Below are 20,214 nucleotides of genomic sequence, written 5' to 3'. Positions count from 1 at the left end.
CGGTGTGGAAATATTGTGACGTGTCCAGAGACTCCTGTGTGTGCATGCATGGTTTGAGTGGGCAGGTGTGAGTGCTTGCTGAGGACCGAGGACAACCTCAAGTGTTTCTCTGGTAACACCAATTCCCTCTAGCCTGGCTGGCCAGCAAGCCCAGGGAACCTTGGGATTCCAAGTGTGCACCGGGTCGACAGGTCCTGGAGATTAAATTCCTCTCCTTTTTACCAACTGAGCTGCCTTCCTAGCCCCTGTCCAGAGACTTCTAGTGAACCCAGTTATTTAATTAGGTGGGAAGTGGAGATTGGTGAGGTTGACAGCAGTAGGAGGAGCCAAGCTAAGAAAAGCTGTCTGCCATGCTAAGGATTTGGACCCAGGTGTAGTGGATAGCCATCCCAGCATTGGCCTGGAAGTTCCAACCCCCCATTGAGGCTTCGGTAATGGTCATGCCCACAAGGCAGGGCGGGGGAGGAAACTGAAGACCCAGGATCGGGAGGAGGTCTCTCTCTTGGTTTAGGGACGCTGGATGCAGGAGGTAGACCGAGCAGAGTTCTCCAGAGAACACCGCCGGACTGCGCTATACCTTTGCCAGACCCTAAAACCTATCCCTTCATTTGTAAGTAACCCCACAAAATAAACCTCCCTTTTAACTACGTGGAGTGGCCTTAATAATTTCACCAATATCTGGTGCCCAACGTGGGGCACGAACCCATGACCCTGAGATTAAGAGTCTCATGCTCTACTGACTGAGCTAGCCGGGCTTTGGAGGTATTCAGGGGAGGCTCTTCTCTAATGTCCTTTTCTAGTTCTTCTGTGTCCTGTGAGAGAGAGTTATCTTCACCTTGCTTCTTTTTCTTTTTAGATTTTCCAGTTGGAAGAGCTCCCTCTTCTTTTTCTTTATCATCATCTGAAATCCTTTGATCATTGAGGATTGGTTCCTGGGACTTCAGAAGTGAAGCTCTTTCTTCATCTACCCAGTTCCCCCACTCCTCTGCTGGTGCATTCCAGTCTAAGCTGGGATCAGCAGAAGACAAACCATTTAACCAAGAGAGAGAGACCTCCTCCTGATCCTGGGTCTTCCGCTTCCTCCTCTGCCCCGCCTTGTGGGCGTGACCATTACCGAAGCCTCAATGGGGGTTGGAACTTCCAGGCCAATGCTGGGATGGCTACCCACTACATCCAGGTCCTAAAGACAACAGGGAACCAGCAAAGTGAGAGGTGCAGCAGCAACAGCATCGTGGTGGTCTGCAACCCAGGAGACCAGTTCCTCAGCTTCAGAGAGGACCTGCTGAGGGAGGAAGTGCTAGCGACACAGGATGGGATGCAGTAGTCCACAGTGAGTGGGCATTCCTTCCCAGATGTCTGTCAGGAATGCTCTCTGTTGGCTAAGGACATCATCAAATGACCCCTTGTTCAGGCTGCAATCTCCTCCCATCTCTCATCCGCCACAGTCCTGCTGTGCAAGCTGACTCTGGGAATGTCACATCCTAGAGTGAAACACAGATGGAGAGCCTTCCACGTCTGATCCCTGTCTCGTGGCTGATACATCCCCCAATCCCCTTACCCCCAGCTTCTCACAGTGTTCTCATCACAGTGACCATTTGGATGTAAACCATCCTCCACAGGCTCTTGTTTGAACAGTTGGTCACCAGTGGATGGCACTGTCTTGGGAGGATGTGAAACCCGACTGGAGGAAGTAGGTCACTGGGGGCAGGACTTGAGGGACTCGGTCTGGCCCTGCTTCCTGTTGTAGCTCTGTTCTCTGGTCTTTTGTGGTGTGGGAAGTCCAGTCACATGTCCCAGCTGCTCTGAACTCTTCACACCTTCTTACAGTGCTGTGCTGTAGTGTCTCAAACTGTGAGCTGAGAGAGAACTTCTCCACTCTTGTTGTTCTGGCCAGAGAGTCCCTGGCAATGTCTCTTCCCAGGGCTTATGACCTCTGTACCCACAGAGCCTGTTCACATTCTGGGCACATGTGAAAGCTTAGAAAACATTTGAGAGCAAGGCACTTTCCAAACCTTTTCTGATTCCCAGCCTGGGCTACCAGACCGTGGGATCCTTCACAGTATTAGAGCAGAGGTTGGCCAGCCTTTTCTGTAAAGGGTCACATCACAAATACCTTTGAGGGCCACATACTCTGCTGCCTTGCTCTATGTAGCAGGAACACAGCTACACACAGTAGATGCTAAGGGGACATGGCTGTGTCCCAGTCAAACTTTATAAAGCAAGTGATGAGCGTGATGGCCCTTAGGTCCTAGTCTGCTGAGCCCTGGCCTAGGAGACTCCCTGAGCTGCCTGAGCATAGTCTTTAATCATCTTATTCTATTTCTTCACTACAATCGCTAATGTCTACCATGAGGTTAACCATATTACACAAATCTGCTCATGTGAAAATCAAGATAGCTCCTATTTTAGAGAGAGGAAGGCCCAGGCCCAGAGAGGTGATGTGGCTTGCCTAGGCTCACAGAGCCTGGTAGCAGAGTGCTACCACCAGACAGGCTTCTTGTTGCTGTGCTCTACGGCCTTGGAACTCCCCAGCAGAGTCTCAGGTGCACAAGGTAGGGACAGTGACCTCTCAAGCTGCCCCAAGTTCTCAGCTGGATCTCAGCAGGTGCTTGGCACATACATGCCACACAGAGAGCACCCCCAGCCAGATGGTGGCCCCAGCAGGAGGATCAGCCTCTCCCCACAATGACTATAGCTCTGGCTAAACACGGTCATTGCATCTAGCCAGACCTAGGGCAAGGGACACCACTTACCAAGCCATCTCTACAGAGGGAGTGCCTGATTACCAGGCCCATAATGGGAAAATATTGCTTTGAAGGACAGAACCTGGAGCCATAAAATGATTCCCATCACTGGTTCTCACTTCCTTTGGACATGAACCACACCACAGAGTACTGACCAGGATGCAGGGGCTAATTACATCAAGAGGCAGGTTCAGCACCCAGGAGTGACTTGCCTTCCAGCAGGCCCCAGCACACCGGGTATGCATGCTTTCCTTTGTTCTTTCCTCCTCCGCTTTTGGCCATTGTTTAAAGGCAGGATTCTATAATGACTCATTAACTAGCATGCAGATCAATCAAGCTCACAAGGCCCCTTTGTGAGGCAGGAGAGCCTTCAGTGGGAGAAACGGGCATATCAAGAGCCACATTTGTATCCAGCTCAGACATCCAACTTAAGCCCATTAGATAAGTGGATAAACAAGCCTATCTTCTGGGACATGATTACTGAGTGCCTGCTATGTGCCACGCATGGAGCTAGCGGCTTCCTATTAAGTTATCATGCTACAACTTAGCGCAGCATTGAAGTGCCAGGATGCACACAGACCACTGGCGCCCGGGAACTGCACACAACAAAAGGATGGGAGGAAGATTCATGGAGGAAGGAGAGGATGCACAGGGCCTGGCAGTGCAGAGGAGGGCATGGGCTTGAGTAGCACAGGCACGCTGTGAGCAGTTCCTAGGAAGGGAGGAACAGGGACGTCAGCTGAGTCAGGGGTGGAGAGCAGCCTGGAGGAGGCTGCAGTTGGAGGGTGCTCTGAGGCTGGAGCAGGCTGTTTGGACTGACTTCACGGTCAAGTAGATGGAAAGCTATGACTAAGCGTAAAGTGGGGGCAGGAAGCATGGAGACCTAGTGGGAGCTGGTGGGAGACCCAGGGTGGGAGGAGGGGCGGTGCAGCCAGGGTCTCTGACAGTGGCAAAGAGAGAGAGGGCCAGAAAGGGCTGCAGATGGGACTCTCGGCACAAGATGACAACCTCTCCTGAGAATGGCACTGAATGTTCTTGAGCAGAGGAAGCCCAGGACTCAGGACTGTACAAGCTCAACAGGGTAAAGTGTCTCTCCATTGAGCATTGTGCCCACAGTGGGAGAGACAGGCACACCGGGGGCCTTGCTAGCCTTGCTTTTGGGGAGACTAGGGAGCCAGGGGCAGGGACTATACACACAAAGCCGTGCTTATAAGAAAGCAGAGGAAGGAACGGGGAGCTGGGCACACTGGAGTGATGAAGGCTTAACAGAGAAGATGAGGGCATTTCCCCAGCTGGAGGAGCAGAGAAGTCACAGGGACACACCTCTGATGTGCCAGACAGAGGTCTTCAAGGTCCGGGGATGTCTTTCAACCAGAGTTCAAGGTGTCTGCCACTGGGGCTGATGGAGCAGGCAATGGGAGTAGCCTCTGAGCTTGGTCAGAAGGACGAGACTGCTGTTTATTACAGCCTGGATGGTGGGACCACTGAGTGCTCTATAACATAGAGGCCCCAAGTGTTCCCAGAGCTGTTCGATATGTTCTTTGTGAGTCATGGTCTTGGGAATCTGCGCTAGTACGGCCCCCCTAGGTATTTTTGACGGTGAGCCAAGTTCAAGGAATACCATGTAAGCAGCTATTATATTGGCACTAAGATAAATATTGTAAGAAATCAGGTAGCCCAAATGCCTAAAGTTGGCCTGGTATTGCCCAAAGACACCACAGACCTGTTTCCCCTTTCCTTGAACCGCCAAGCCCCTGGGATGCTAGGTAGAGGGGTTACTACTGTCTATCTAGAGTATTGAGAAGGGGTGGGCCCTCTGCTTGCCCCCCCTTTGGGTCTAGGCTCTTGTCTCCATTGTGAGGAGTATGGAACCTCCAGGCTCTTGGTTTCTGTGTCCCTGATGCAGGCTCATGACCATCGCCACAACCAAACAGCTCCTCTCTACAGGCCCGGAACATTCCTACATCCTTCCTGAGCACAGCTAGCAGAAGCTACGGAGAGGCTGCAAGTCCAAGAAGGACCCTCAAACCTGTATGTGCTCAGCTGCCTGGGAAGGGAAGCATGACTGCTCTCTCAAGGAGGGGGCTGAGTGACATGTGTCCTAGTCCTCATGCCTCAGGGTCACCTGTTACCATGCCTGGTCTTTGCCAAGGGAAGCATCCATGCTCTTCCACCCTGGCTCCTAGTCAGGAAGGAGTACTAGGGCTTAACCCCTGCCTCTGTTCAGCTCTCCACTTTGGGTCTCCCTGCCCTGCCCAGCCCTGCCCTGCCCTGTGCTTGAACTCCAGTTTCCAGTCAACATTCCAAACAAATAGCGCCTCATAATGCCCCCATCCATCCATGTCCCGGTCCACTCTCTGCCAATCAAGAGGTCTTTGTTCTCAGCCCCGATGCCTCATCTCCACCACCTCCCCCAGCCCTGCTGTCTGGTCCACACTCAGACTCCGATCTGACAAGTGTCCTGCCAAGGCCAAGGCCAGCCATCCCCTCAGTCTTCTTGCAACAAACTTTGTCTCACCACTGCCATGGCCCGGCTTGTCTTAGCTGGGGGAAGCCCTGCTTTCCCATCTGATTCTCATCCCACCTCCCCACGACTCCGTGGTTCTTCCATTTGTAAGGATGGCTTCCAGGTCCACTCAGTCTCCCAGTTCTCCACATTTTCCAAGAAATTATGTCCCCTCCTTAGGCTTCTGTTCCTACCCAGAGAGACATCTGCTCCTCTCTCTTGAACCTAGATTCATGCACCAGAGATCATTCATGTACTCCACAGTCTATGTTCCTCTTCTGCCCTGCAAAACCGTGTATTCTCTCCCTCTCCCTCTCCCTCTCCCTCTCCCTCTCCCTCTCCCTCTCCCTCTCCCTCTCTCTCTCTCCCTCTCCCTCTCCCTCTCTCTCTCTCTCTTTCTCTGTATGGATGCATGTACGTATGAGTGTGAGGGTGCACATGTGTGTGAAGATGTGTGTGTAAGCATGGGTGCAGGTTCATATGTATACACGTATGTCCACAAGCACACACAGAGACAAGAGGACAGCCTCAAGTGAGCCTCAGGAGCCATCTATCTTGTTTTTTGCTTGTTTGTTTGTTTTTGGGCAGAGTCTCATGCTGGGACCTGGGACTCTCAATTAGTCCAGGCTAGCTAGGCAGCAAGCCCCAGGGTTGGAATTATGAAAATAAGCACACATTATGCCTGGTTTTTAATGTGGGTTTTGTAGCTGGAATTCAGGTCTTCATGCTTGCAAGGCAAGCACGCTTCCAAGCCGAATTATCTCCTTAGCCATTATATTTTCTTCTAGTACCTCATTGGCTCAAGCAAGCCATTCATTTGCTCACTGGACTAGTAGACGCTGAATGCCTATGGCATGCCAAGCACTCTGCCCATCATTTAAGATACTGTGTTGAATAAGAGCTGCCCCTTCTTTCTCCACTCCTACCACATCAGCCGTCATGCCCCGTTCTATTCTCTAAATCTCTCATCTGCTCCTGGTTGATGGCTCCATCTTCTCACGTTGTTAACAGCACTAGCCTCCTACAAGGTCTTGCTCCCTCAGTATCCCCTCTGCTCCTCTGCACTGCTGCCCTGGGAATTTTGTCAAAGATCCCTGACTCCAAAGCTGTTCTGACTGACTCATCCTACCCTGCCTATCCTACAGCACCAGTCCCAGCCTCCCCCAACCTGTACCTTTCTAGTCAGTAGCAGAGAGCATCACAGAGCTATGACTGCCAGGACACTGGAGCCAGAAAGATGGAGGTCGCATCTGCCTTCTGCCACTTAGCAGCCATGTGCACTGGCCATTTCCAACCTTTAACCTAGCTGTACTCCAGTTTCCTCATCCATCTGGTGGGTCTGTTAAAACCTAATTCATTATGCAATTAAGAAAATGCAATGGATCGTGTATATAGAGGGATCCAATGGCTGGCACAGGATAGACAGACAGCAAAAGCTATTATTGTTATTAACGACAGCTTAATACATTCAGCTTCACATTCTTTTGCTTCAAGGTAGAATCTAAACCTCCAGGCTCAGCTCCTGGGTGCCTCATGACGTGGATCCTGTTTGTCGTTTCCTCAGTGGTTGATCCGGGCTTGGGGGAATAACTTGCATTCTCAGGGGCTGTTCCAACCTCAGTGCCATTGCATGGACCTGCTCTGAGCTCCTTCCTAGTTACGCAATCTTAAGGTCCTGCTCAAAGGTTTCCTTTGTGAAAACATCCCTGACATTCTGGTTAGTGACTTCTTTCTGGGTTTCCCCTAGTACTCTGGCCTCCTTCCAGCAGCACCTTTCTGGCTTACACACCCATGTTTACTGCCAAGTGTGCGTCCTCAAGGGCAGAAGACGTGCCTAGAGCCAGTGACCAAGCAAATGGCCATCTCTTAAGACATACTGTGGACTTAGTCAAGGTGCTTTTCTGCTGAAGGAGATGTCCTGGGGTGGCTCCCCCAGGTGCCACTTTCAGGAGCAGATTAGAAAGAATTCACTTGCTCCTTTGTCAGCAGGAGGCCACTCACATCCACAGTTCAGCTTTGAGACACCAGCCCAAGGCCTCCTTGTTGAAATCTGGGCTCCTGGCTCCCCTCCCACTGGACACCAGGGCCCCGGGGTTTCTTCCAGGCCTACAGAGAAAGAGCTAGCTTCCAGAGAAAGCTTGTCTCTCAACCCTTCTGGTTTTCCTCAGCCAAGAACTTCTGGAATCTTATCCGAGAACTGCAGAGATGCTAGAAGCAACCTTCTGTTTGGAAGGGCCTTCTCTTCAGAGGGCCTGGCTCCAGAAGCCCCAGCTGGAGCAACCTCTTCTTTACATGTGGTAGAGGGGCCAATATGGGGTCATTAGACTCCATACATTGGTGAGGTTTGGCCTAAGGAGAGGGACGCAGACTGTTCCTCAGCGAATTTTCAAGCCTCATCCAGACTTCCTTCTACCCTAACTTTCAAGTTCAAAACCAAACCAAACCAAACCATAGTCTGTGCTGAGGAAGAACCTTCTGGCGAGCCACTTAATAACCTTACAGTAGTAAGCTCTTGTGGTCTAGCCTCATTTCACATGGCTGTGGCAGCTCTAGCCTGTCAAAAAAACTTCACCACAACACAATGCAATAAAACGTGGATCTTCCCTTGTAAGATGCTATGGAGGGGAACCTGCTTCTTGTGTTTTCGTTCCTGTGACCATAGACACTTGAATTAAAGGATTTTAAAGTGTTGGCTAAAACTTAAAAACAAAACAATTTAAAAAGCTCTTTATAAATTATAGAGACAGAATGCTATCCTTTTTAAATCCCTATGTAGAAGTCTCTTGGACTTTATTAAGGGACAGGTCTTTTAGGGTGGTAGTTAAGGTAAACGAGGTTCTAAAAGGGAGTCCTAATGAGAGATGTATGGTGTCCCCATAGAAGCAGGAGGAGGAGCAGGAGCAGGAAGAGCTGGGGGAGGAGTTGGAGGACGAGGAGGAGCAGGAGGAGCAGGAGGAGGAGAAGGAGGAGGAGGAGCAGGAGGAGGAGCAGTAAGAGGAGGAGGAGGAGGAGCTGGGGGAAGAGGAGGAGGAGGAGCAGGAGGAGCAGGAGGAGCAGGAGGAGGAGGAGCAGCAGTCTTGGAGAGCTCCTCTGTACACAGAGAAGTAAGGTCAAGAGAGGACAAGGTCAGTAGTGGCCTAGAGGCCCGGTAGAGTCCTCTGCAGAGACCAAATCTGCTAGCACCTTGATCATACCTTCTACCCTGCAGAACTTCCAGGAAATGAAGGCCCACTGTCTAAGCCCCGTGCCTAGAGTGTGGCCATTTTGTTGGAGTGGTCCAAACACACTACCATGAGGGGGAGGAGTCAGGGGCTGCTGTATAGCCAGTACAGGGACCGACCGTGAGAACGACTTGGGGCATGCAGCCAGCCTTGGCCTTGAGTGCATTATTGAAATTTAGGGAAATGAAGTTTGGTTTTAAGGACTTCTGAAGAAAGGGACAGGAGCCAGAGGCCAGAGCTCCTTAAGGTGGGGACACCCCTATGTAAAGCAGCATGGGGGTGATCTAGAAATTAGTCTGTCGGTGAACCAGAAATCAGTCTATCTGCCCTGTGAGTGGACCAGGAAGCTGAGGAGCTCAGCCCTTGGCAGTGACAGGGCAGAAAGCAAGACTTCTTGATCATCCATGAAGATAAGGGGCCCTTATGTATGACTTTGTGACCTTCATGTTCCATATGCATTGGAAACTTCGGTGGTGAGAACTTAGCTCTGAAGAGGGTTAGAGTCAGAGGTGCTCCCAGCACCGGGCACAGGCCAACACAAACTCTCCACGGAAAAACAAAACAAAACAAAACAAGTTCTACCCTGGTCGAAAATAATTCCCAAAGTTTATTATTATTCTAGTCATATAGTCAAAAATTAAACAGCACAGACTGAAGTATGGTTCTGGGAGTCATGGGAGGGGAAAACCGATCCCCAAATTAAATGTACAGACAGACTCCATATCATCAGGCACAGAATGCAAAAGAGGCTTCGTTAAAAACTGACTCTCAGCATCCCAGGAAGGGAAAATGCGGTCAAGACCATGTTACAAAGGACCAGTGGTGGCTTCACAAGTTCAAGTTATTTACAACAGGTCTTCAGTGAGTGAATTTAACACTAGGAAGCAAGCAAGTCACCAGAAGGGAGGAAGGGAAAATATGAATTGAAGAAAGAGAAGACAGAGAGAAAATGAACGTTTTTCAAACTCAGAGAGAGAGAGAGAGAGAGAGAGAGAGAGAGAGAGAGAGAGAGAGAGAGAATAAAGACTGGGCAACAGAGAGAAAGATAAAGGCTAAGCACCTCCAGGATTGGAGGAGAGATTCAAACTACAGAGCCGAGAAGCTTGGCGAGCCCACGGGAAGATGCGTGAGATGCCCACATCTGGACACCAGTAGTGAAATGCTGGGCAGCGAGGACGAGGAGAAGGTCATGAAGCAGATGGAAATGACACCATGTGAAGAAGTGATGACAAATGACGCCCAACCGATTGTGACAGTGGAGTGACAAACACACCCACAGGGAAGCTGTGGACTCAACGTCAGGGTCTTCCTCTAAGACCAGGTAGAGAGCCATCCCAGGACAAAAGAGAAGGCCGAAAGCTTGCTGGCCACAGGAAGGGCAGACACGGAGATGGAGCAGGAAGAAGGTGATTCTATGGAGTGGGATTGTGATGGAAGCGACTGGAAATTGGGAGGTAGTGAACTCACAAGTTAGCCTGAGCCAGGAGCCTGAACCAGGAGCCTGAGCCAGCGCTGGCTTATTAAACAGTGACACCACAGAGTGTGGGAGGCAATGTTGTGCTGGGGAAACCACGCGACAGAGGACAGTGGAGCCATTCGAGGGTGGTGTTTTGAGATCCCTGACCTCTCAGGAAGAAGAAAACATAAAACGATAGAACTCAGGGCTTTTTAAATATACACACGCATATTTCCAGAGTATTTTGGGCTAACTCTAATAGACAGAACTGTGTGATTAAATAGTATGAATTCTCTAGTTGAAAACTATTAGTCTTAAAAAAAAAAAAAAAACCCACAACAAACCAGCTACGCACAAAGCACCAAAAAGCATCAAGTAAAAGTTGAAAATAAATGAATAGAAAAGATAAGGTAGACACTAAGAGACACTTGATCTAATTGCTGGGTGTGGGGGAGGGGCAGGGAAGCTTCAAGGAAAAAAATTAGTACCAGTAGAGAGTCATTACACAATCCTTTTGAAATAGTTGATCTTCCAGGAAAGCATGCAGTGTTCAACTTGTGTCTCTAATTACACAGTCTCAAAATACAGGGCACAAAAATGGACAGAACTTCAGAGAAAAACAGACACGCCCAGTCATAGTGGGCATTTTACCATCCCTCTCTCATAGGGCATCAGTGAAGGCAAAGAAGTCAGTTAAGACACGAGACACACACAACCAACGAGCCTGATGTGGTGGAGAAACAGGAACACAAAAACTGCAAAATGCACCTTGAAAAATACATCTGTTTTTGTCAAGCACCCACAGAATACAGGTGAAAAAATGACCACTTCTGATGCAAAAAAAAACCAACAAAACAAAACAAAACAAAACAAAAAACCAACCAAACAAAAACCTCAATTAATATCAAGTGACTCAATATACAGTTTTCCTTACGCATAAACTTTATAACCAGTCATTTATATAACCAGAAAATTCTATTGTTTAAACATCCGGATATATTTCTAAATAACTCATGACTGAAAGATGAAACAATGATGGAAGGCGGAAGAAATTCAGAACAGGGTTGGGGTGTAGATCAGTGGTAGAGCACTTGCCTAGCATGTGTGAGGCCCTGGGATCATTATTTAGCACCAAAGTTACAAAAAAGGGGGGTTCAGTGGTTAAGAGTGCTTGCTATTTTGGCGGGGGACCTGGGGTTGGTTTTCAGCATCCACATGGTGACTTCAGTTCCAGGAGATCCAATACTCTCTTCTGACCTCCTCAGATGCCAGGCACACATGTGGTGCCCATGTACATATATACAAGTATGTATGTATATATATATGAAACATTCAAATATATAAAATAAATATAAAAATAAATAAACAAATAAATCTTAAAAATACAAATTAAAACCAAGTGACTATCAGAACTGAAATTGGAGCCATGCTATATATATTGTATATAAATTTGTAGAAGTATAGTTAAAATAATTATCAGAGGGATATTTGTAGCCTTAGATGCTGAAATAAGGTTGAAAACAACGGACTAAGCAGGAAGAATAAAATGCTAGACTAGAAAATAAAATAAAACTGAACGCACAGAAGGAAAGAAATGATGAACAACAGCAATTGGTGAAACAGAAAATGTTTTTCAAGGAGTATTAACAAAATCAAACTCAGTTCTTTGAAGAGACTAGCAGACATGTAGCTTTTGGCAATACCAATTTTTTTAAAGATGTAAATCAGAAAGGAAAATGACACAAAAGCACAATATTAGCAGACATTGTGGCTACAGTAAGAAACAGCAAGCATAATTGTATATATAATACTTTGGGAACTTTAGTTAAACGGACTCATGACAAAAACAAATGACCTTCAGTCATTACAGACATGGAATCTGTACTCTAAATCCCCCAACATCAGATTTAGACACTTAGGCTGAAAAAGTTCACAAAACTTTCAAGGCAGAAGTTATTGCAATTTTCCACTGACAATCCCAGGAGGCAGAGGGAAACACTTTTCAAACTGCTTTATGAAGCCAGCATTTCCTTGATACAAAATTCTGGCAAGGATAAAATAAAAGAACAGAGCTAACAAAATAGAAAGACATTGTTAAATGAGATGTTAATAAAATTAAAGACAGATGAGTAGGAATGTGTCCACACTAAGTGATGAGTAGAGGACCCAGGAATGAGACCAGTGGCATTGGGAGAGCCAACAACCCTATTCCCTACAGGATGAGGATCCAGGAGCAGAACAAAGATGGCATCGCCGGTGTGGGAAGTTGTTTGATAAAATTCAACATCGATCCTCAATAAAAAGTCTTGGGAAACTAGGATGTGAAAGACACTCCCCCAAGTCCCAAAGGGGAGACTTTCTATATTAAAAAGAAACATTCTCCAGGAAACATTACACAGAATAGTGAAGAAACAAATTCCACTCAACATCAATCTACCACCATCACAAACGATAAACGGACTGGAAAGGAAGAGATAAAACCATCATTCTTTGCAGATGCCAACAGCTGATGCAGACATTGACAATGAAATCTCAGAAAAATGAACTCAAGATATTTGCTATGTGTACAGAAAATCAAACTACAGAAATTGATTACATTTTTGAATGAGCATCAAGAAACATGTAGGTGATGAATTTTGAAAGCCATGATTTTATATTTATACAAATCATACTGCTATATTTATATAAGATATAGATATAGTATTTAGGATCAAATATATCAAGAAATGAGGAAGAACTGTAATCCAGACAAGTTTATTGAGAGCCATTAAAGAAACCCTAAGCAAGTAAAAAGGCATACTGTATTCATGGACCAAAGGGCCCAGCATCAACAAATCAGACAGAGTTTAAATGGTCCAGACAGGTTGCTGTGGACCTTGGCAAGACTGTTACATTTTTTTAAGATAACAAAAAATACTTGGAATTGAAAAAACACCCCCCCCCCAACAACTACAATCCCCTAGTGACAGGCATGAATGCATGAAAGATTTCGGATAACAGGGTAGGACTGCATACTGCCTAGATAAATGGTGAGGGAGTTCATTAAAAACAAGATTACATTGATGTGCAGTTCAAATGCTGGCACACAAAGCACTGTGCTATAAGGACACACAGTTACGCATAAGTAAGCATGTCCAAGAATAACAAGCACACTTCTGGCTATGGCTGTGTCTGAAGGTGCTGATTATGGGAGAGGGTTGGTCTGGGTGGAGCACCACCAAAATAGCTGATTTCCTTTCTTTTTCTTAGGCTGGAACATGGATACTCAGTGTTTCTTGGATTAATGTTATTTATATCTTCCTTATGTCTTATAAAGTTTTTGCTTTTTAAATTCAATACCCAGTAAAAGCAAATGGAGGTTCTCTGCAGAGAAACTACCAGCAGGAGGTTGGTGGATTGGCAGTCCTTTGTAGGCAATCTGTCTTTAACCTGCACCTGCCCGCAGGACCCTGATTCCCCCACTATGGGAGCCTTACCTTGGCGGGGTTGAGTGCTGTGATGACCCACACACAGTGTGCGTTGTTATCATACTGAATGGGGAAGTTGGGGGAAGTGATGACGCCCGAGGGGCCTCGGAGGTGGGCATCACACATGCGGGCTGTGGAGAGGAGATAAGATAGACGTTTCAGTTTAGAGCAGATCCAGTTCTTCCCGTCTCCCACACACAGCCCAGAAGAGATGCCACCTGGACGCATTCTACCCAGAAACCACCTGCTTTCTGCATCCATGCCCACCTTTCCCAGCAGGCTCAGAGGGAAGTCACAGTGTCTGGAGTGCTGTCCTATAGGCAGTTATGAACTGCCAAGGTAGGCTCAGCACTCTCCTGAAGTCTACTCTTCCTCCCCAACGCCATTGAGAGAAGGCAGCTCACCTTCCTAGAGAGTGTGCAGACCAGGGCTGGGTGGGTCACAGGCACCTAGGGACACACCAAGCATTCTGCTTCATTCCTTTTTATAGCTAATTTCTCCAAACCAGTTGCATACTGCACTGAACCCCTAGACTGCTTGCTTAGTAGCCTGATTTCAGTCCTTCCCTTACCACCTTGCAGGCTTCTTGAACTAGAGTCTCAGGATGTCCCAGTGAAGGCCACCATACTGGTCTCAGAATGCCTGTGCCCAGGGACTCTACCAAACTGCCTGACTCAATCCAGTTCCAGGCACCAGAATGGCTTCAGAGTCAGCCTGTTGCTTCCCTCATCCATTCCCTACCCAGCCCGGGCCTTGGAACAGGCTTTTGACTGGAAGCATAAAGACTCAAGGTGAATTAGAAGTACTCTCCTCAAGTAGATATAAAGTGTTATCAATCACGGCTTAATCTAATTAAGCTCTTTAAAATAGCTTCGAAACTAATTAGATTAAGGGGTGATTGATCTCATTTAAGGTTCCACGTTGGGTCTAGGTGTTTGCTGCCGTTTAAAAACATGTGCACAGAGTCCTAGCCACCCCATTCTTCAACGTTAGCACACAGCCATTTTAATAAAGGGCTCTGTGAGCCTGGGCTGTCATGGCCCACATGGCAATTCATCCCAATTGCAGGCAGAGTGCCTAACAGTAAAGACAGAGCACGCAAACTCAACAGGCTTAAGCATGTGAAATGGACATGCTGTCAGAGTTGCTTTCTGTTGATGACCTCAAACTTCCTGGAGCTCCTCTGTGTGGAGCCAGGCATGACAAAGCGTCAGGCTTTCACAGGGAGCCCCTCCCAGGGGTCTGAGAAGCAGGTCCCAGGGCTTCCTCCCAGGCATAATGAATTACCGCTCACTGTGTGCACTGACTCCCACGATCATTCATTCCAACATTTACTATGGACCAGCCAGAATTTGGGCTCAGAAAAACATCAGCAGGGCCCCACCTCTCTCAAGGACCACCACCCAAACTGGAGGCATACATGAGGACTTGAGAGCCCTCACATATGAGCACAGCAGGTGTAGTTATCCGGCTGCTTTGAGGTGCTCTGGGTAAGCACTGATGGTTTTGGTGATTCACCTCATTCTGCACCTGCAGGAATTGTCCCTCACCACTGAGCTCCGATATGGATTGAATTTATTTTGTGTGCATGTGTGTGAGGTTCCTGTGTGTGCTCGCAGAGCAGAGGTCAACATTAGGTGTATTTCTCCATTGCTTTCCAGCTTATTTTTTGAGACTAGTCTCTCAACTCAACTGAACCTGGAGCTCACTGATTTGGCTAGGTTGGCAGGCCATCGAGTCCCCAGAACTCCCTAGCCGTGAGGCTGAAGATGTGCACTGCCACAACCAGCATTTACACAGGTGCTTGGGATTAAAACTCAGGTCCTTGCGTCTGTGCAGCAGGCACCGTATCCACTGAGCCATCTCCTCAGCTCCTGAATTGAGTTTTGACACCAACTGCTCCTCTCATTCCGTGCTGTGAGACACTTAGCCTTACAGGTCACACTTGGGGAGGATGGCATAGACGAGGATAGACCAATCTTGGGGGCTCGGCAACTTAGCCTTTCCAGTCTAAATCTGGCTCTTCAGGCCTGCAGGAGTGAGAAACCCCTCTGTCCGGACCAGCCTCTTTTTCCAAATGGGGCAGGTGTCAGCACCTCAGTGAGTTCTGGTGGAGTGAAATTATACTCCATGGCAGCCAGGAAGGCTCCTGTGACAGGGACGGTCTCAGTATTCCACAAAGGGGTCCCAAGTCCCAGTGCCACACTCACTACTCTTCTTTACATTCAAGATTTCCTCCCAGGCTAAGGAGTGCTAGCCTAGCTTTCTTGAAGTTTCTATGTGTGTCTCTATCGACAATTATATATAGGAGCACATGGATGTCTTACTACTCAATCACTTCCCACCTGAGCTTTTTGAGAGAGAATCTTTTACTGAGTCTACAGCTTGCCAATTTTGCTATACTGGCTAGCAGGCAAGTCCCAGCTCCCTGCTTTCTCTGCCTCCTTAGGGCTGGAATTACAGGTACATGGTGCTACACATGGCCTTCCTCCTCCTCCTCCCCCTCTTCTCTTTTTTACTACATTGCTTCTGGAGGTCCTCATGCTTGTGTGGCAAACACCTTCCTGACTGAGCCACCTCTCAGGAAGCCCAGGAAGCTCCTTTACATAGGCTTTTCCCTCTGATGTGATCCCACCCACCTTTACAAAGAGGACCTGAGCATGCAGTACTCTAGCCCTGCAGAGCATCTCACACAGCTCCCCGGGCAGCATCTCCCACCTCTTCTGGGAAGTCTGATTTTGCTGCCAAAAGACTCCATTTATCCTGTGCTTGTTTCCAAGAATTAGACAGTATTTGCCATGTGTTAAGATATGCCTTTATAATTAGAGAGAATAGGTCAAAAAGCATTTACCACTTTAAGGACTTGGAGGGGTTTAATTAAAATATTACAGTCTGCAGATAGTTAACACCGAGTACCTTAAGACAGGTTCCGGATGGAATCTTGGTTGATTTTTCTGTCTGCTGTCTGCAAGGTCAGGCAGGGGATGCTGCAGACAGACAGACTCCTTCCCTTTGAGCGGCCAGCTCCAGGGATCCCACCAGCAGATGGAGAGCACCTTGCTGTGACCCAGATGGGCTGGCCAAATGGTAGCTTCTCAGACAGCGTCTGAATCAATGAATGAATGTATCTTCCTATTTGCCTTTTCCCATCTAGCCTCTTCTCTAGAGACTTCTCCCCATCTCCTGGGCTTCTCACTCTTCCTCAGGACATCACTGTGCTGTGTGGCTGGGAACAGGACCTTAGGGAACTGTAGGGAGACACCACCTAGACCCACAGCCAATTCTAGTCTAGAAATACTTTGACTCTAAAGTAGGGAGCACTTCAAGCGCAAGGGGTATGCAGTGCAAATGTCCCCTGTCTAGCTTCTCCCATGATCCAGGCTGCCTGCTCTAGCTTCTCCCATGACTGACCTCCCTCTATCCTTGAGCAAGTTACCTCATACAAGTTACTTTTTTTTTTTGACTAGGTCTTGTTACGTAGCCTAGGCTAGCCTAGAACTTTTGGTCTTTTGCCTTAACCTGCCCAGTATTAGATATGCAGGCATGCACTATCACATCTGGCCTCCCCCTACCCCACTGCAGCTACAGCGTCTTCCAAAGCCTCCTGTCTATCAGGAGCCTTTCTTCTCCTCACCGACCCCTGCTTCTGTCATCTTCTACACTGAACATCTGGTTCCTTCTGCTGCCATGTCCTTCTACAAATGTCTGACAGTTCCTGGAACTTATATGGGACCCATGGAGACCAGCAGGGTCTCTTCCAGTTTCTATTGTCCCTCCCATCCTAACTCAGCTTAGTCCACCATTATGGTCATGTTTCTGCAAATCTCAAGTCTCTCTTCTCTCTCCTCTAATCAGTTGCCTCAGAGACATCAATCCTGAATCATCTCCTCAATATTCTTCATATCTGCCTTCACATAATTGAGCTTTGATGGAAACAAAAATCACAGGAGAAAGAAAGCTGTCTCTATAGGTTCATTATCCATCTCAAACTTTTCCTAGAAATTGCCCAACAGCCCTGCTCTGTCAGTTCACCTGCTCCTGCTGCTCAAAGACTCTCTCCTGCCTTCCATAGGACTCTCAGACCTCTCACCCTCTCCTATACCCTGCTCTGTTCTCCTGGCTGATGATTTTACTGCCTTTCTGTATTTGGAGGAAACAGGAAGCTATTTAGCAGACACATCCTCTTCCTGACTCCCCAAGGTATAACCTTGCCTGCTGATATTTATCCTGCTATAGTAGAGAGGTGGCCGCTTTGAAATGCTGGTCCCTTCTATAGGATCTGGACCACTGTCCCCTCATTCCAGGAGCAGCACATCTGTGGCCACACACACAATCACTAATACTCCTAGCAGGGACACTGTGTTCACATCATCCCTAGTGCCTTACATCCTAAGCCCTTCTAGTCCACTGACCTCTACACTTCTTCCCATCTATTGGACCCTCCTGACCCCCTTTCTTCCCACTCAGACTGGACCTCAAGACTAGTATCTCCAGCTCCTTCCACACCTTCATCTTGACCTGTTCAAAAGCCTACCTTGGCTCAAACATCCTGTCTGTTCTTTTTACTCCAGGGCCTGGTGGCCACTGGGACAACAGTGTCCACACCACAGATCCAAGGTTAGCCATCAAAACAAGCCAGCCTTCTATCCCTGGTCCTCCTTGGATTCCCTCCCAGTTCTCTGCAGAACAGCTCCAAAGTTGTGCCAAGTCATTTAACCCATTGGCAGTTAACCCTTGACCTTTCTGGAGTATCATACCTCAATGGCCCATCTCTGCTTGAGAAACAACATGCATGCATTGGTTTTCTTCCTCCTCCTCTGACCCACACTTTCCTCCTCCTCCACCAACTCTTTCAGAGCAGTCGCAGAAATCTCAGATGGGAGTTCTCAGCATGTTATGTTGATGGTAATTTTTCTATATATTTGAAATTCAGTCAAAACAAAGCGATCAACCAGGTGGGGGAGCTGCTCCACACTGTTCCCCCACATTCCAACTCTGAAGGAGGTCCAGGTGCACTTCTCAAGTGCAAGCAGCCCAGAGCCTTTGCAGCAAGGGGTTGAAACAGCTCAATTGATTGGCTTTGTGCCCTTGGGCAAGTTGGTCAACTACTAGAAGCTTCAGCTCAACATGAAATATGGTTATTGCCACTTGCCTCATAAGGAAATGATGAAAAATGCCTAGTGCGATGCTTTAGACAAGTATAAATGGCTTAATAAATGGGAGTTTTATCATTAGCACATCCAGGTAAGGGTCTTGGGGACATTCTTAGGACTGGGACAATGAAGCATGGGTTCTAGTGACTCAGTAAGACATCTGCACTAGAAAAGGAAAGAGGAGAGAGGAAGGAGGGAAGGGAAGAAGGGGAGGGGAGGGGAAGGCAGGGGGAGAGAGGAGGGAATATAACTTGGACACCAGTGTTCAAGGGTTTGGCTCAGGAATTTGATCTTGTGATGGCCACCAAGGAGGAAGACAGACATCAGTAATGACTATGCCATTTAGTCCAGCCTGCCTTGTGCACAGTTCCCATGTTCCTCTCCCTTCCATATTATAGTCAAGGGAAAAGATGTAGATCCATTTCAGCAATGTCTTCTCTGTCATCTAGCTTGTTAATAACAAAGATGGAACTTGAACTTAAAGTCCTTTGAGTCCTTTATGTAAAGTCCAAGTATGGTATTCCATCCATCCAAAATTATTTTATTTTCTAAATGCATATGCACAGACAGACAGACAACACACACACACACACACACACACACACACACACACACACACACACACGGACAGACAGACAGATGTGCAAAGGTTTCCTAGGAGCCAACACAGAGGCTAACTTCTGAGGGGAGGGAAAGGAGAGCTGGAACACACCATCAGTTTCAAAACTTCCAAAATGAAGGCACAGTTCCATCATCCTCATTCACATCAATCAAAAATCCGATTCATTCTGGTGGCCCTCAAACATTTATGGAGAGCCTATTATTTGCCTGTCTGTGTGTTTTAGTATAATTAATTGTGTGGAAAAGTGAATAATTAAAGGCACACCATATTTTACACGCATCGGAGGAAAAACAATACCCCATGTATGGAGGCCGAGTGCTTTCAGATTGGCATCCTTTGGCAACCTGTTTCAAAGTGGAGCTTTGTGTAATTGAAGGACTTTTGTCCCCTTTTTAATAGTTCACCCAAGCTGCCCACTACACCCCTCCAAAAAAAAAAAAAAAAAAGAAAAGAAAAAAGAAAAAAAAGAAATCACAATTACAGCAGAAATTCTAATTAGTTTAGAACAAATGATCTGGGGTGTGTGTGGGGGAGCCTCCAAGACTGCCTGAGGAGACCACTGCATCTAAAACGGAGCTCTGCTCTTGATGGAAAGCTGGGGAAAGATCACCTCAGTCTATGCCTTGGCCTTTCCACTGCCTCCCTCTCCTCAGCCTGTGCAAGAGGAACCATGAGGAGGAAGGCAGGAGAAGGCAGGAGGAGGGTCAGGCTGTATGGAGAGCTGTCCCTCTCCCTCCTTCAACAATGTGCCTTGCTCAATGAAGGAGTGAGTGGATTTCTCCTTCGATAACCGGGGTGCTGTGGTGGAGGCTAATGAAGGGCCTTAGCCGAGCTGGCCAGCTACAGGACCGCAGAAGATAGGACAGTGGCTTCTGACAGAACCAATGGCCACCAGAGGACAAGGTGTGCTCTGCAGCTCCAGCTGAGGACCAGCTGTATGAGCAGGGGAGGCTTCACCGGTGTGCATGGGAGCCCCTTGGGTGCCCCGAAGCCACCCCTGAATGAGCACTGTCAAGTTCACTGCCTCACCTGGTGATGCTCTGGG

General features: G+C 47.7%; 1 protein-coding gene across 3 annotated transcripts in view; it reads right to left on the bottom strand.

Moving 5' to 3' along the window:
* Csmd2 (CUB and Sushi multiple domains 2) overlaps positions 1-20,214 on the bottom strand; it is a 572,883-nt gene that overhangs the window by 240,546 nt on the left and 312,123 nt on the right. For 2 of the 3 annotated variants that reach the window (XM_036179375.1, XM_036179376.1), the window contains exon 10: positions 13,404-13,525. The exons of the other annotated variant lie outside the window; for it this stretch is intronic. In XM_036179375.1, coding sequence (XP_036035268.1) covers positions 13,404-13,525 — 122 coding nt within the window. The remainder of the gene's footprint in view (positions 1-13,403; positions 13,526-20,214) is intronic. 3 annotated transcript variants of the gene reach the window in all.

Source organism: Onychomys torridus, chromosome 2 (assembly GCF_903995425.1).
Source record: "Onychomys torridus chromosome 2, mOncTor1.1, whole genome shotgun sequence".
Taxonomy (NCBI): Eukaryota; Metazoa; Chordata; class Mammalia; order Rodentia; family Cricetidae; genus Onychomys; species Onychomys torridus.
Note: the sequence above shows the minus strand (reverse complement) of the source record. Positions and strands in the feature narration are given on the sequence as shown.